This window comes from Scomber scombrus, chromosome 13 (genome assembly GCF_963691925.1).
Source record: "Scomber scombrus chromosome 13, fScoSco1.1, whole genome shotgun sequence".
In the NCBI taxonomy this organism is placed as follows: Eukaryota; Metazoa; Chordata; class Actinopteri; order Scombriformes; family Scombridae; genus Scomber; species Scomber scombrus.
In genome coordinates this window covers 971679-990071 of record NC_084982.1, presented here as the reverse complement: position 1 = coordinate 990071, position 18393 = coordinate 971679, and the positions used below count along the sequence as shown (strand labels likewise).

The 18393-nt window shown below is 39.8% G+C and overlaps 1 protein-coding gene across 1 annotated transcript; it reads left to right on the top strand.

Moving 5' to 3' along the window:
- The first annotated feature begins 214 nt into the window (after positions 1-214).
- Positions 215-17777, top strand: lcp1 (lymphocyte cytosolic protein 1 (L-plastin)). Its single transcript, XM_062432386.1, has 16 exons — positions 215-371; positions 4664-4763; positions 5340-5488; positions 5659-5782; positions 6018-6150; positions 8416-8497; positions 8606-8771; positions 9856-9998; positions 10593-10688; positions 11566-11761; positions 13064-13142; positions 13361-13475; positions 13556-13689; positions 15368-15488; positions 16044-16168; positions 17312-17777. Exons 2-16 carry the CDS (start codon positions 4697-4699, stop codon positions 17442-17444), a joined length of 1863 nt encoding a protein of 620 aa, XP_062288370.1. The 5' UTR covers positions 215-371; positions 4664-4696; the 3' UTR covers positions 17445-17777.
- The last annotated feature ends 616 nt before the right edge of the window (positions 17778-18393 follow it).

The window sequence follows — 18393 nt, the reverse complement described above, 5'->3', positions numbered from 1 at the left end:
AAACCCACTCTGTTGTGACACCTACATCTCTAATGACTTTCCTGATGACCCGTCTTAATCAATAAAACACATCACCAAAAGTCCCTCAAACCTGGTAAGGGGGTCACCTTAACTAGCAGCCAGCATTTATTGCCTTATAAAGACATACGCACTTCATTCCTCTTTCTGAAGTGTGGTGTGTCACTTCCTTCTTCTCTTCAGTAGATTTGAATAGATGTGTTGTCGCCGTTTTTTCGGGGCCGACTCAGTGTGCTGCCTGTCAAGCAGTGAGCAGCAACCACACGGACAAAGTGACGAAGAGACGGGCGAGACGGAGAGACGACAGATAATCGTCCAAGCTCAGAGATCACCAGCCTCACTACACCTCTCAGGTAAAGAAAGATGAGATCAGGTGGCTTCTGTTCCACATGTGTGTTAGCTGAAGTCATCACTGTGAGCTGAAACTTTGAGAGCTCACTTTGATTTCTTATTCTGTGTGTTTAGTGTGAAAGAGGACAGAGTGTATAACTGTTGTACTCTCAAGTTGATGCACATATTATTGCAGTTTACTTTTTCTTCATCCAAACCCTGACCTTTGTTCACACCAGGCCAGCTATGCTGCTCTACTAATGAATCATCATAAAACAACAGAAACAACATCAGCAACTTTAAACCTTCCTCGATTACATTGCATAACCTTTTGCTTGTTTTTAGACTCATTTTTAGACTTTTACAATTGAAAGTGCAAGCGAGCATTCGAGGCCTTTAGAGAGGAAGAAGAAGTTAAACCACTGCACCAAGCTGAAAAGGAAGTGTGTGGTTTTGTAACTGCAAAAAAAATTCCTCTAAGGTAGCAACGGTGAACAGAACTCATCAGCTCAGCTTATTGTTTCATTTATCTGTAATATTTGATGTTGTTTTATAAAGAAGAATGATCAGCTGTTGTGGATGTAATTATATGGTTATAGAGGATGTGATTGAAACACGTGTATGAGGCACACAGAGGAGGATGAGCACATGCAAATACTCTCAGTGGCTGTGCTGAAAGGCCGTGCTGCTCTGCAACAATGCTGCTATATTATCTGTTGTAAGTTAGTTCATTAAGTTCCAATGACTGCAGACTGTGCAAGTTCTTTACCTTCAGTCACAGATTCAGGAATAGGAAAGTTTAGCCTCGACCAGTGGTGGAAAGTAACTAAATACATTTATCCTGGTACTCATTCTTAGACTAGGTACAGTTTCATACTTCTGCTATGTTCTAGTATTCTCATTTTCTGCTACACTATACTTTTATTCCTATACATACCAGAAGGAAATATTATACTCTTCACTCCACCTTTATCTGGCGGTAATAGTTACTATGCAGATTCCTACTTGTAATCATATTAGAAAATATGATGCATTGTTATAGAAAACTAGCTATAATACAAACATAAAGAAATGGATGGATAGATAGATAGATAGATAGATAGATAGATAGATAGATAGATAGATAGATAGATAGATAGATAGATAGACAGACAGACAGACAGACAGACAGACAGACAGACAGACAGACAGACAGATAGACAGACAGACAGACAGACAGATACATAGACAGACATGAAACATGAAATAATGCCTATTGTTAAAGAAGATTTCAAAAGAAGAGGAAATTTAGTTTGATGTCATGGACAAAAAAAGAGAAGTAGCTATGTGGAGCAGCAGCTCAGTGACATCTGACACCTTAAAGAGGACCTATTATATTTTTCCATATTTTCACAATGTTGGATGTTTAGATGTTCATGTTAAATGTGGCCAAAGTATTGAATAATTAGGGTTAGGGTTAGTCGAGCCGAGTAGTGCTACAACTGTTACAAGCTTTTAATATGAAACAGTAAAGAAGGAAATGTTACATTTCATCAGCAGTAACTTAACACAACTCTAGGCTCACCAGGAGGGAGACCTGAAAGAGACACTGCCTGTGAGAGACAGAGGCTGAACTGAGGGGCTGCTCATACACCCCAAGTGTAAGAAGGAGCGCTTCCACAGGTCCTTCATTCCCACTGCAGTCAGACTGTACAATGCTGCACTAGAATTAGCACTTTAAGGTCCTTTTTTAGTTTATAATGATTTAAAATATAGGTTCCTGTTAAATGTCAGACTGCAGTTATTAGTCACTTGACTAATTTACTTCTTATAAGCTAATGAGAAGTAAATGTGACAGATCATTCAGAGCTCTATTTTACCTTTAGCACTACCACAACAGAGTTTCATTTCTGCTTCTGAGCCATTGACGTCTGTTCACTGGACAGAGCAAAGCCGCTGGACTTCACGTTTCACTTCAGCTATTTTCCACTAAATTTAGACTTCAGAGCCGTGAACACAAATCCCTTTTAAACTTCTTTATTCATCTCTAATCTATGCACACACACTCCTTGATATAAATTCAGGCTTTTTCATTATCAACCTATTGTTATGCCCCAACCCCCCCTTTTTTGCATGCATACTACAACTTAAGTATATACTAAATCGAAGGATTGCAAGATCCTCAATGCATGTTGTTTTTTTAACATGAATATTAAAGTTTCACAGTGTTTAAAAAAAAAAAAAAAGGGGGATTCTCTTCCCCAAAGCATTGCATGTGCACACATTCTGACATGTGCAAATTATACTAACACATGCACAAAAAACAATAATATAATAAAGATAAATAATATCATAAAAATGAATAGCTCATGCTGACAGAACTGATTCAAGGAGATTCGAAGGAAATCTATCAGCATGCTGAATCTATAACTTTTTATCTTTACATACCATGTAACTATTTGATGTAACTACCTTAAAGTGTATCCTGTGCTATGTACAAACAGGAAACACTGAACTTCTGATAAATCAACTCCTTCGTCCTCTCTGCCTCCATCGCGTGCTGCACAAAGATTCACACATTACTGTATTTGCAAAGTGGAAACAGCTGCAGAGGCTGTTAAAGAGCAAACTGACATGCTGCAACATAAATGTGTTTGCATTTGATTGCAGGTTGCACCATTTACTATTGAGGTTAGTTTACTTTAGCATGTTAATTCAATGATGTTATTTCTTCCCAGTGGGGCATTCACACACATCTCAATAAAACCTATTGGAAGGAATGATACAATATATACAAATATTAAACAAGCTAGTTGTAGACAGTGGAAGCAGGTGCTTTGCTTGTGGATTTTTTAAATTCAGTTAATGTTTATGGAGCTAAGCAACTGTTAGAAGTTTTTTTTGTTTTGTTTTTTAGTTCATTGAATGTGTGTCTGCTGCTATGGATGTCTGTACCAAAGTTTGTGCCAATCCATCCAGTAGATTTTGAGATACATCACAGCATAAGTGAAAACTACGACCTGTTGGTGGTGCTAGAGGAAAAGTCAGGTATCATCGAAGGATTCATCCTGTGTGGAACATGAATGTCTGTATAACATTATATAATCATACTTTGAATAGTTGTAGAGATATTTCAGTGGTGGATGGACAAACAGAACATATAGCCGGCCTGTTGTTGCACATTAGTGGTACATAATTGTAATTTCACAGAGACAGGGTTGTCTCTCATGGAGTTTACGTTTTCTCCTGTTTGAAAGAGAGACATAATACACAAACACTGTAATGCAGTCTAATCACCACTAACTAAAACCTCAAGCTTAACATACTGCAGGTGGGATTAGTGGTAAGGTCTATGTGTTCTGTCTGATCATACATCAGGGTATTTTTCCTTCACCAATACAGGAAGTTGAATTAGTCACATACGGCTAGAAGTAACACTTTTTTTGTGGTTAAAGCATCCTCTGTCAGCGGAACATGCAAAGTCTTTCTTAACGTCTTCCTCCTCGATGTTGTGCAGGCCTGCTCACATTTAACCCTGCCAAAAAAGGATATATAGACACACACACACACACACACACACTCAGAGTGAATCATTACAGACTAAACTAAAATATCCTGCGTGTGTGTGTCAAGTGACCTGCTTCTCAGAATTGCTTCACTCTTCTTCAGAGAAAATAATGCCCAAATTAGCCTCAAAGTCCAGCACTGGTCAGCCTGCAGCAGGTACTGCAAGACTGGAGATGCTGAAAGGTGCAGAACATCAGATGGTTTGTCATTAAATCCTGTAAAGACATTCATGGTCTACAGATGAATCATAATGACTTCAGTGATCAACTGACTTTTCCGTTTCCTGTCCATTGAAAAAGAGGCTACTAACCTCAGTGTGCTTTAACCTGGTTAAATAAAGATTAAAGTATATAATAAATAACAGCTATGGATGAAATGTAATAACTTTATTGATCCTTTGACTTTTCATATAGTGAAAGCATCCACTTAGAATTGGATTCATTCAATACTGTGGTTTAGCAGTGTTAACATGCTAAACTCAGACGGTAACAGATTTTTCACTGTGATCATTCTTTGACTTAATTAAAAACGTAGAGAACAGATGACATGTCAGATCTTATTACACAGCTCTAACAAAGAAACACTTCTCTATCAGGCAGCAAAAGCAGGAAGCAGTGGGCTGGCAGAAGTGAGAAATGTCAGCGGTTTGCATCACAGTACAAAATCAGGAGATACCATCTCTGAAGTTCCTCATTTTCTCTACAAGAACTGGTCAGTGCTGTCAGGCTTAGGATTTTAATTTAAGGATACTGTTTTTTTTCTGTGGCAGTTTCAGGTCCCACTGCTGATTCCGTTTCCTGACATGGCTGCCACAACGCCAATCTCTGCGGAGGAGCTGGAGGAACTAAGAGAAGCTTTCGCCAAGATTGGTAAGACAACAAGAAAGCAGTGTCACCACCATTTCCTCCAGTGTTTTTAATTCAGGAAGAAGGAGAGAAGGACTGGTTAGGGAGCTGAAAGTGTCCAGTTTTAACGTTATTGATCTCGTCTTTCATAACACCGTTTAAGATGTGACATTTTCTCCTCTTAGCATATATAAATACTCCATATGACAGTATTTATGATTATAGTCTAAATGCACTGGTATAAAAACCCTGAGTGAGAGAGTTTCCTCTCTACTCAACTGTATAAATGACCTATATACCAATAATACAATTTTAAATAAAAAGTACGAGAAAAAAGTATTAAATCACTCATATTGTGCATGCCACTTAAGATCAGATCTGTTCACAGTACTGGTTCTTCATTGTCACTGAGTGCACATGTGTGTGGGTGATGACCAGGTCAACCACAGACTGAAGGCTAAAATTACCCCGTCAATATCAAGAATAATTTCAAAAGCTTAGAATGTGTCATACGGAGGTGTCTTGTGTGAGAAAAGTAACAAAGTTCCACTTTCTCTTATCTGTGTATGATCTCTGACTCTTCCACCCTTTTTCTTCCAGATGTGGACAACAATGGCTTCATCAGCAAAGACGAGCTCAATGTGCTGTTCAAGGCCGCCAACCTGGCACTGCCGGGGTACAGGATCCGAGAGCTCGTCCAGGAGTTTACCAAGAACAGCGACCAGCTCACCTTTGACGAGTTTACTAATGTGAGTTCACAGGTCGAAGGTCACACAGTCAAATGTAGTGTGAACCAGTACATAACGTGCAACATATTTGATGTCTTTTTTTATCTAAAGCAAAGACAGAATGTTCTCTTCTCTGAACTGTAATTGACTGAAATCATTTATATTGTTAATTTCTCCGTGTCCACCTTCAGATCGTCCATGGCCTGAAGAGCACTGAGGTGGCAAAGACCTTTAGGAAAGCCATCAATAAGAAGGAGGGAATCTGTAATGTGGCAGGAACCTCAGAGCAGTCCGGTACTCAGCACTCCTACTCAGGTCAGTAACCTAACCCTAATATAAGAGAAATGGCAGATGTGAATAGTATTTCTGGGTTTGAATTTTAGGGACTGAGAATCAAACAAAGAGTTGGATTAGAGAAAGAAAATCATTCCATCTGTATTCAAGTCCAACATTCACTAATTCACTAAAATCAGGGTTTTGTAAGAGGATTGTTGGTTGTGAAAAAGTGGAGAGCTGCTGATATCAAATGTGGAATTTCTTCTGCCTGCAGAGGAGGAGAAGGTGGCCTTTGTGAACTGGATCAATAAAGCTCTGGAGAAGGATGGAGACTGTAAACATGTTCTGCCCATGGATCCCAACACCAATGACCTGTTCACTGGAATGGGAGATGGCATCGTTCTCTGGTACTCTCTACTTTTACTCTATACTGTCTTATCTTGTGACAGCACCCAGTAGCATCCCAACATTTACAAATCTACAGAAATCATTTTATATTTTGGGTAATTTGCTCTTTTACAATCTTACTATCTACCACTGTCATGTGTGTACACCTAAAATAACCTGGCAGTATCAGCTGTGCCATACATGACAGTGGTCTCAATCCTCTCATCTAAATCCTAGGGAGAAAAAAGCATATATGCGTTTTTCCCATCAGACTATTCCTTTAACAGATAGTTTTAAACATGAGTTTCTACTATTTGTCTTAAAGAGTTTGTGTTTCAAAACTGCCAGACTCAGAAAGAGCGGTCCAGTTCTCAGCCAGGCTTCACATTTCCAGTCTTTATGCTAAGCTAAGCTAAGCTAACTGGCTGCTGGCTGTAGATTCATACATTACTCACAGATGTGATATCATGATCTCTCCTGACTCTCAGAAAGTAAGTGAATAAAAAGATTTCCCAAGTAGTGTTTAGCAGTGTTTGTGCTTCAATGTTAAAGTGTTCCAGGCTGCAAAGCTCTTAAGTCTCACTCATTGACCGTGATACACACGCATTTCAAGCAGTTCACACACTCACACGCCACACCTGACATTTCTCACAGAAGTGATAGATCAAAAAATAGTGGTAGAAGTGATAGATCCCACGGCAAAGAAATGAATATATAATATACAGAAATGAACAGGCGTATGCACATTTCTCTGCCGAGTTCACAGCTGTCCCAGCCAATCAGAAAATAGTATTTCTTGTTGCCAGGTCAATTCGGAAAATAAATTGTTTTCTCCCCCGCTGCAAGCAAGTTCTCATGTGTGTAGCACTCTACCTACCCACACAGCCCACAGCTATAGTTATGACCACTGTCATCAAGGCATCAATATCTGCCACAAACACTCTACACACACACCATCCATAAGTGGCCAACACACACACACACACACACACACACACACACACACACACACACACACACACACACACACACACACACACACACACACACACACACACACACACACACACACACACACACACACACCATCTATAAGCAGTTGAGCACTGCTGTGTATAACTCTGTTCAGGATCAATTTGACCTATTTTTACATTTAAGAGCTGTAAAAACACCTTAAAGTCAGTGTAAAGTAAGAATAAATATGTGTTCTGAGTTTGACATACCACAGAAAAGTGTGTTGTTAACCACCCTGCCAAATTTGAATGATTAAAAAAATCGCCAAATATTTTAAATTAGGTGTCTTAAGTATATCTTTAAGTATATGTATATTCCAAATTCCATTCCTAAACCTTTCAGTGAATATTTCCAAGTCAACTCACAATTACATAAGTACAATACTAGACAATTCACCCTCCTCAGTATCGTACTACCCTTGGTACAATATTCTGGAATGATCAATTCAATAGTTCCATACAGTTCTCATCTTTTAACACATATAAGAGCAGTGTAAGGGCTGCTCTGATTGCTCAGGTCAGTAAGTAGTACACATGCTCATACACACACACACACACACACACACACACACACACATTTCTACACTTTTGTTTTATATTAAATTTTTATTTTTAATATTATTATAATTTTGCTTTATTTTTATGGTTATTATTTTTTTCTTTTTCTATTTCATAGTTACTTGTTTTTAATTGAACTTGTGAATGTTAATATAGGTAGAGGCCCTGTATAAGCCCTTTTGGGTTTCTTGCCGCTACCTTGCACCTTTCTTTTGTTGCTATTTCTTTATCTTTTTCCTTTTTGTCTTATTATTGTGCAAAATAAAAAACTTCAAACTTCAAACTTCAAACTTTGTCGTGCAGAAATTTGGTAGAGACTAATTATGCAAGGACAATGTGAAGAGTCTGAATATGAACAGTGCGTGAGGGTTAAGAGGCTCATTTGGGGCCAAATATCTTTTTCTCATTGATCCATTTGGGATCAATATCATAAAACTATTTATTGTATTTAGCTGAATTTGTCTTTTATTGGATTAAACCATTATTTTCATTATATTTGTGCTGGTCAATTATGAACAGTAGGCTATGTAGAATTGAACTGGTTTTTAAGTAACAAAAATAATTGGGAGAACTGGATGGGGCTGAGGGGTCGCTGCGGTTCGCTTCGGTCCTAACAAATGTAATCTCACTACAAACTTTTCATGAAACTTGAGAGCCCTGTCCAGGCATGTGGTTGTTCATTTGGATTTAATTTTTCTTTTTTCTTTTTTCTAGTAAGATGATCAACCTCTCTGTCCCTGACACCATCGATGAGAGAACCATCAACAAGAAAAAGCTCACACCTTTCACCATCCAGGTGAGACAGGAAGTGTCCTGATTGTGAGCAGCATCAGAGTCTTGTTTTCAGTGTGATTTTATATGTGACTGATGTTAACATCCTGTGTTGTGCTGTTGGGTCTAACAGGAGAATCTGAACCTGGCTCTGAACTCTGCGTCAGCCATCGGTTGCCATGTGGTGAACATCGGAGCTGAGGACCTGAAGGAGGGCAGGCAGCACCTGGTCCTGGGTCTGCTGTGGCAGGTCATCAAGATTGGACTGTTCGCTGACATCGAGCTCAGCAGGAATGAAGGTGTGTGTGTGTGTTGTGTGTGTTTTCATATTGGTTCTATTGTGAATCAATCATATTTAAAATCACTAAGGTTTTGTCTCATTATTCACAGAGTATTACAAACACCCCTCAACAGTGGCACTGTCTACAACCTCATGAGTTTGAGGGCGCACTCACACTAGGGCCAGTTGTTCCGTACTATCATGTCCCCCCTCCCCTGTCCCCCGCTGGCCCGCACTCACATTAACCCAACCGTACTGTACTCAAGCACGGTTGCCTCCCACACATTGTGTAAAAACATATAGACAGTTTACTCTCATAAAACATGCACAGGTGTGTGTTGGCATGCTGTGTGCCGGTAAAACACAACACAGCCGATCAATTAACACAAAGCACTATGATTAAAAAGTGCAAGCTTGTTCTTCTGAGTCATGCCTGTGTAGTATGCAGTACTAGATACTAGTGTAAAAAAGACTCTAGTAAAAGCAGACGTCCTGATTCAACTCTTTACTCCAGTAAAAGTAAGACTTAGTTTAATGACTTTCGCCAAATGACTTTAACGAATTTCGTTACATTACATAATGCAGATTTGTTAAATATGACTTTTATGACTAATGTTGATGGACATAAATTGAGTTATTTTGTCTTAATAATGATAAAATAATACACAAAAAATGGTCTGATTGGGAACCCATATATGCATAATGTCTCCACGTTGCATTTAGTGTTGCACTAAATGAACAGGGCTCAGCTAGTGTTGCCTTCGTAGATTTCCCGGGATTCCCTGGAAAATTGGCTTCTTTTCCCGGGATTTAAAATGTCTTATTTTCGGGAAAAATATGAATCCCTAGTGCGCATGCGTGACCAAGTGTACTGTGCCTAAACACACCTCTTCCAACCGTACCGTACCAGTGAAGTGTCCCGTACTCAAGCACGGTACACTTGCACTCACACTAACCAAATAATCCAGATTTTAGGGGGCAAACGTGCTTGGGCACGGTACGATTGCCTAGTGTGAATCTCACTCAGTGATGACTTTAGAGCTTTGATCAATGTTTTGGACAGGAGATTCAGTGTGTCATGTTGCTTTTATAAATATTTGCAGCTCTGATTGCACTGCTGCGTGATGGAGAGAGTCTGGAGGACCTGATGAAACTTTCCCCAGAGGAGCTGCTGCTGCGCTGGGCCAACTATCACCTGGAGCAGGCTGGAGCTCCCAAAGTCAACAACTTTAGCTCCGACATCAAGGTGATCACACACACACACACACACACACACACACACACACACACACACACACACACACACACACACACACACACACACACACACACACACACACACACACACACACACACACACGTAAATCCAGACATAGATATATGATTCTACTTACTGGACTCCTGACCTGCAAACACACGCAAAGCCAGTGATATTGAACATATTGAGTTTCTGAGTTTCTGTCTATGCTATATTTTCCAAACTATAAAAAATGTGGAAGCTATAAAATATCTTTTTTTTTAAACATTTAACATTCTTGGTACATGCATCTATCTTTTTTTAGAATACTATTTATAATTATAATTATAGATTCAGGGTTAAGTCTGTATCTTCTAGTTTTTGATAAAAGAAACAAAAATGGTCTGATTAAGGTCAATTCTAGATCTAATTGAAATTCATTGATTGGTTGTTGCTTATGAATGAACTGAATTGTATATAAAATCATGGCATGTCACTTTCAGTTAGTTTGAAATCTGGCTTCATTATTTCTTGTGTTAAATCACTTCAGTGAGCAGCTGTTTCCATCTGTGATAACATTCCCAAACTGTGTGGTTTTTCCAGGACTCCAAAGCCTACTACAACCTCCTGGAGCAGGTGGCACCCAAAGGTGATGAGGAGGGAATCCCCCCCATCGCCATCGACATGACAGGACTCAGAGTAAGAGAGTGAAATCATGTGGAGTGGTGTATGAACTTCAGTTTGAGTCCGTTGCATGTCATTCCCCATCTCTCTCTCTCTCTCTCTCTCTCTCTCTCTCTCTCTCTCTCTCTCTCTCTCTCTCTCTCTCTCTCTCTCTCTCTCTCTCTCTCTCTCTCTCTCTCTCTCTCTCTCTCTCTCTCTCTTTCTCTCACTCTCTCTCTCTCTCTCTCTCTCTCTCTCTCTCTCGCTCTCTCTCTCTCTCTCTCGCTCGCTCTCTCTCTCACTCAATCATGAATCTATATTGCCAAAGCAGAACAGAAGATCATTAACATTGACAGATGATAAAAAATATACATGAACAAATATCAACAAAAATATCAAATATAGTAAAAGGTCTTTTTTTTTTTTAAAGAAAAGAAATCTCTCTGTCTCTTTCCCTCTCACCTTATATCTTACACTATAGCTGATTGTGATAATTGGCTAGAAATGCAATTAACTTGACTTGTCTCTTATTTGGAGACTGTAACTGTAAGTGTATGAGTATGAATTGTAAAGATATAGTATAATTCAAAAAATATTTTTTAGATCACCAATATATATATAATGTGCAGTTGTTAAAAGAAAAGGCTAATTATGTACAAGAACCACAATTTCCACCTTAAAGATCTCATTATTTGAGTACACCTCATTTTGCACGATGACTTAAACTGGTCAACATTGCAGTGTAGTGTAGATTACAGTCTCACATTCTCACATTGACTCACAGAGAAGTGAAGTGTTTCCAAATGAAGTCTGTCTTGTAAATAACAAAGGCCAGGATGTAGTCATCTATCTGAAGTGGTAACATCCAGTTCAGCCAACGTTAACACAATGTCTCGTCCCTCTCTCTCTGCAGGAGAAGGAGGACCTGAAGAGGGCAGAGTGCATGCTGGACCAGGCTGAGCGGCTCGGATGCAGACAGTTCGTCATGCCCACTGATGTCATCCGTGGCAATCCTAAACTCAACTTGGCTTTTGTTGCCAATCTTTTCAATAAGTATCCAGCTCTGAAGAAACCAGAGAACCAGGACATCGACTGGAGCTCCATTGAAGGTGAATTTAAAGCTTCTAAACGTTTCTTTTGTCTACACTCATTTCTTCTAATTTCAGATGTATTTATTATTACTTCCAGTTGGTATTCACATGGTACTGCACCTGTATCCAGATACCTTATCTGGATAAGGGAAACACATGCTGATGCAAAGTGTAAATGCATGCAGTACTGGTCCATGCCCACCAGCCCTGTCTAGATCATTTGCATATTGAGATCGACTACAGATACAATCAAGATAACTAAAGCAATTATTAATACCAGGTGTACATACAAAGAGCCATGGGTCGGATGTGATTATACAGATAATGTATCCAGATACAGATACATGTCTCATAGTCATGGGATTCAGACTTTGCCTAAATATAAACAAATAACAACAAAAACCAGAGTTCCATATTCAGACATTCAACAAAGTTAATCCTCGATAACTTTTCATCAGTTTTCCTCAGACGCTGTGATCTGATATTAAAGGCTGGTATCAGACAGCTGTAGAACTTCACACACTTTTTTGTATTTTCTATTTCCACTGAGACTGTTTACAGTTACACAGCTTTTATTTAGACTTGGGCAAGACCAATACTGGATTTTTGGGGGCGATGCTAATAACAATATTAGGGAGTAAAACAATTCCGATATCGATATATCAGCCGATATATATGAATAGATATTTTTTGCAATGACCCATCAAATGTGGTTATCATTTGTGACAATGATATGTAATGGAGACATATTTTCCAGTTTAGGAATAAACCTTATTGTTTTAAGTGATATCAGTAAACAGAGTAAACTCCACTGGGAATTTAGTCTTTATCAATAACTATAAATAAAATACAACAAAAATGTGTATGTATCAAACTTGAATTAAGAAAAAGAATCAAATATATATGTATATATACATACACATATATGTAATGCTGCTTATATAAATTATAACAATTTTTAAAATATGGACACATATCAGACAACATATACACCGACACTGATATATCTGTGATCTATATCGGCTGATAATATCGGTGGATCAATATATCTTTTGGGCTCTTATTTAGACTCAGTTAAGATTTTCATTTTTATTTCTTTGATGGAATTACAAATTATGTTTTATTATTTGATTAATTTAAATGTTATTAGATGTATTTTGATGGTAGTCTATAACATTTCCGACTACTTCCTGTGTAGGCCCACTCATTTCCAGTCTCAATTTTTGTCACAGATACTATTACACATGTACGCTCTATTTCAGTACTATGTATGTCCTGCTAGTGTTTCTGACCAGTACACTCACTGATGTTTTCCTCCAGGTGAAACCAGGGAAGAGCGTACCTTCAGGAACTGGATGAACTCTCTGGGGGTCAACCCTCGTGTCAACCACCTCTATGCGTAAGGAAGCTCACCACTCTCCTTCTTTACTCTTTATTTATCTGTCAAACCATTCTTTTAAATGTTGTAGGATTGTTGTGTAGCGTACATCACATTACTTTTTTACCCTCAGGACAAACTTTACATGTTAATAACTGATAAGGCAGTAAGAAAATATACATCATCAGTATGTTGTGTGTGTGTGTGTGTGTGTGTGTGTGTGTGTGTGTGTGTTACAGAGACATTGATGACGCCCTGGTGATCTTTCAGTTGTACGAAAAGATCAAGGTGCCAGTTGACTGGGACAGAGTCAACAAGCCTCCCTACCCTAAACTGGGCAGCAACATGAAGAAGGTAAGACAGCTAAAGAAAGTTCAAGTCAGTCATAAAAACAAGTAATGTCAAATATTACACCTTTGTTCTGTCTCTTCCAGCTGGAGAACTGTAACTATGCAGTGGAGTTGGGCAAGAAGGAGGCTAAATTCTCTCTGGTCGGCATCGCAGGTCAGGACCTGAACGCAGGGAATCGAACCCTCACCCTGGCTCTGCTCTGGCAGCTCATGAGGAGGTAACAATAAATGATTCACAACCTTTATTACCTTTCATTGATGTTCTATCCCTTTGCATCAGTCTCCAACACAGACCTCCAACACCTAAGTGTGTATCTCTGTCCTTGTGTTGGACAGCGGCAGCTATCATCTTGATGACAGATGTAATGGATTCTAATATAACCTGTAAACTGATCCATAGTTCCAAATGCTTGTTGTATTCTGGAGACTCTACCTCCAATGATGCTTAGAAACTATGATGAGGAGAGACTGATAGTGAGACATGGATTATGCTTCAAGGACTGATTGGAGAAGTTTTCATTGATGTTTCAGGACTTTGGCGATGGCTGTCCACATGTTGATGTATCCTTGGGCAAGATACTTATACCAAACTGTTCCCGATTGCAGTGCCAATGGTGTATGAATGTGTGTGAATGTTTAGGTTCTTCCTGATGAGCAGGTTGGCACCCTGTGTGGTAGCTCCTGTCATCAGTGTGTGAATGTGTGTGAATGGCTGAATGAGACATGCAGTGTAAAAGTGCTTTGAGTGGTCAAAAAGACTAGAAAAGTGCTATATAAGTACAGTCCATTTACTCTTCTTTACTTTATTCATGAGGAGCAAGCTGCAATTTTTAGAGCCACAATGCAAGCAAGTATTCCATGCTGAAAAGAGTGTTGTGTCTCCATGGCATACTGTTGGAACTCATAATAAGGGGGAAGCCATTATTTAGGGGAGTGGGTTTAGTCTCATCACGGGAGCACCATTGTTGTGATGGAGAACAGCTCACAGATATTGACGAGCTACAGCGGGGCGTGTGGCAGTTTATGTGCTGTTTCCACAAGGCAGGGCCACTTAATACCTTTACAAAAGCACAGTAACACGAAGTCCTGGCGGACTAACAGAAACAGTTTAGCTTGTCGCTATGACAACAATTGTAAACAAAGCACAGCCTGTGAAGGTGCTTGGGCTTGGACGGCAAGCCTAAACAGCAGCAATACAAAATAATACTAAGCTAGTATTATACACACATTAATAAACTCTGCCCAGACAAAAAACCCTTACTGTCCTTTGGTGGATAGTGGTGCGTTGGGAGGAAGTTCAGCTGTCCTCAAGCGTCCTACCGTCCATTGGCTAACGGGTGCTGACAGCTCGGGTGACGTCATCGGCAAGAAGTGACATCAGGAGCCTCACAGCCAATCAGGGAAGAGAGGGTTAGGGTTAGGGTTATGGGCTAGAGTCTCAGGTTGGTACCCAGAACAGCTGTCGTGGGGAAGGGCTCTGCCTGTTTTGGGGGGGTGTTTATATGTAACCCACATCAGGCTTTGATTCTTCCTGCTAGGCCGGACCTTTGTCTTTGAGCAGACAGAAGGGAAGCCATGTGCTTTGGTTCACTAAAGCACCAGGATATTCAGGCCCCCAACAATACCATGGATGGTAAAGTCACATTTGATGAGAAGAAAAATAAAATGTATTTCTCACTGCCCCTGAGAATTCAAAGATTCCAGCTGGTGGAGTGTGTGTGTGATCAGTGGGCATCACTATGTTGTAATGATCCAAAATGGCTGAGAACCACTGAATTGTATAACTGTACTTCTGGACAGTAGCCACAATTTAAGAAATACTCAGGTCCTCAGGTCATGAGTCCAAACCCCCCCACATGCTGCACATACAGCACTGACTGCTGTGTGTTCCTGCAGGTACACCCTGAACATCCTGGAGGACCTAGGTGATGGGCAGAAAGTGGTTGATGACACCATCGTGTCCTGGGTCAATGGGACGCTCACACAAGCAGGCAAACCCACCATCTCCAGCTTTAAGGTAACACAAACATATTTAAAGCTTTCTGAAGGATGACACTTAGAGTCTAGAGTTGAGTTTATTTATGTTTGTTGTGATTGAAGGATTAAGTTACCCAGAAATGATGTACGGTGCTGCCAGTAAACTGACCACTGCTAGTCAGGCTTGGTGTTAATGTGTCAAACCACAACACTGAACACTGAACATCATTAAAAGAGTGTTTTGTGTAGCTTCATATTTATCATACACACATCAGAGTGGAATCAAACTTATCATCTAAGCAAGAAAGTGAATAAGTGAACCTCCCAAAATGTCTGATTCTGTGTAGGAGGGGTTTTCACAACATAATTTTATTTCTACAAATAAGGAGGATGTACAGTGTCAGAGTTTCCATGACGCTCTGCTGCAGATACACATTTTTTAGTTCTCAGACTGTACAGTATATCAGTGATCCTCAGACTTGAAACCAGTATTGACAGTAAAAGGCGTCCCCTGAAGTATCAGAGCTGTACTGTGTCAATGAAGGTTCAGTGTAAACAGTATTCTACTCTTTTTTATTTGTGTGTGTGTGTGTAGGATGGGTCCATCAGCACCAGTATGCCAGTCCTGGACCTGATTGATGCCATCCAGTCCGGATCAATCCGGTACGACCTGCTGAAGACAGAAGACCTGACTGAAGAGGAGAAACTCAACAACGCAAAGTATGTACAGATTGATTTTTTTTTTTTAACCTCAACTTTGTCATCTTTTAAACATTACATCAACAGAAACTGTAGTAGTGTCAGAGTTTCAGTCCAAAGCTCCTGAAATAATAGAATGTTTCCTTACAGCATACATACTTTCAGCCTATCATAGAGCCCCTCACACTGATAAACAATCACTATTAGCTAAGACAATTAAAACCACCATTGGAGAAGGGTTAGGGTTAGGGTTAACCCTTACCCTAACCCTTCTCCACTGAAGATTCTCCAGTGGCAGAAAAAGTGAAGCAAATTATCCTCAATCACTGGAATATCTGAAATGGCGCTTTTCCACTACTCAGTTCTAGCACTACTCAGCTCGACTCGACTCGGTACTGATCCAGAAACAGCCTTTTCCATTACTAGAGTACCTACTCAACGAGGGCGGGGTCGTCATAGCACGGCTGCGCGAAATTGCTGTGCCTTTGTTTTATACACGACACAAACACATAAACATGGAGGACATTGAGGCAGTGGTGTACTTGCTGCTGTATGAGGCTTTCTGTCACAAAAAGCAAGAAAATTGAGCCGTATGGCTGTAACTATGGTTGTAACGCTGCTGCCGGTATTTATAAATGCCGGGTTTGATTCTTATGTGGGACGGCTCATGACTCTTCCAGTGACTCTCTGACCAATCAGTGGCCGGCAGTCTGTTGAAGTCACATTTAGTATCGGCTCGGCTCGCTTGGAACCTCACCAGAGCAGGTACTAAAAAAGTACCAGGTACCAGGTACTATCACTGATGGAAACGCCAAAAAAACAACGCGTCGAGTTGAGTAGTGCTGGAACTGTTTAGTGGAAAAGCGCCAAAAATAGTATCTGTTTTGTACCTCCTATGATTACCTTTAAATGCTGCCTTGAGGTAGCTGAATGACCCTGCTGCCTCTTTCTGCTGTGGCCACTGTGCACATGTTCAAACTCTTCACATACTTACATATACGCATTTGACACATTTAAGTACTGGTAAAAAAAAACAACATAAAATCTTTCAGAAACTGTAGCAGCACACACGTCTACATGCTGACATGTTATTGTGGTTTGTTGTATATTGACCAAATTGTTCTTTTCCTGGTAACATGCTCACTGTCATCACTGTATTGTTAGGTACGCCATCTCCATGGCGAGGAAGATCGGCGCCCGGGTGTACGCGCTGCCTGAGGATCTGGTGGAGGTCAAACCCAAGATGGTGATGACAGTGTTCGCCTGCCTCATGGCACGTGGCATGAAGAGAGCATGAAGATCATAATGATCCACCTCATCAACCCGTCATCAGTGTCCTACAAGGACAAAGGTTGAGGAAATGAAAAAAGAAAAAAGAAAAAAAAAAAGAAAAAAAGGTTTTAGGCTTATGCAGAGGATCAGCTGTGTATTTGTCATTTTGAACAAGACAGTTGGTCTTCATTTTGCTGGGTAAAGGGAAACATTACTTCTATACAAATAAAGATTGATTGACTTCAGGTACGTCATGGTTTGTCTCGCATCTCAGTTTCCTAAATGTGAAGATTTACTGGTTCAGTTTCATGTCACTGTAAGTGTAACTGATGTGTAACAAATAAACAGATTTTTTTTTATCAAAGACTGTGTGATCGTTTGCTATTTTACTGTTTATTGACACTGTCCTGCAATGCCTCATACTGGTATCTCATTTACAGTGATGGCTTGATATTTTGAGAAAGCTTGTTAACCTTCTCTGTTAGACTTAGATAAGATTGATACTACCAATGTTCTGATCTAACTCTCAGAAAGTGAAGAAGCATATTTCTTAAAAGGTAGACTTCAGGCCTCGGATCCGAGGTTTTAAAACCCTACAGTCGTCGAAAGGAAAAGGGGGATGGGGCCTTCCTCCCCTCAGAGATTACTATTGGGTAGCACAATTAAGGCCCATCATATGCTGGTGTAATCCTTCATATGATCCTCAATGGAAAAACATTGAAGAGGGCCTGACCTCCATTCCCACATAAGCACTGATAGCCAACAGTAGCCTGAAGGACCTTATAAAAATATAGAAAACCCATGGATCAAGCTGACTAAAATACGGAAAACAGTAATAACAGAATACAAATTAGAAGAGGACATTGTGATCCTTAAGTGGTGTGCATATGATACACAGTTTGCTCCAAATAAATCAGATACGAGATTCAAGGAATGGACAAATAAAGGACTAACAGCTTTATGTAAGATAATAG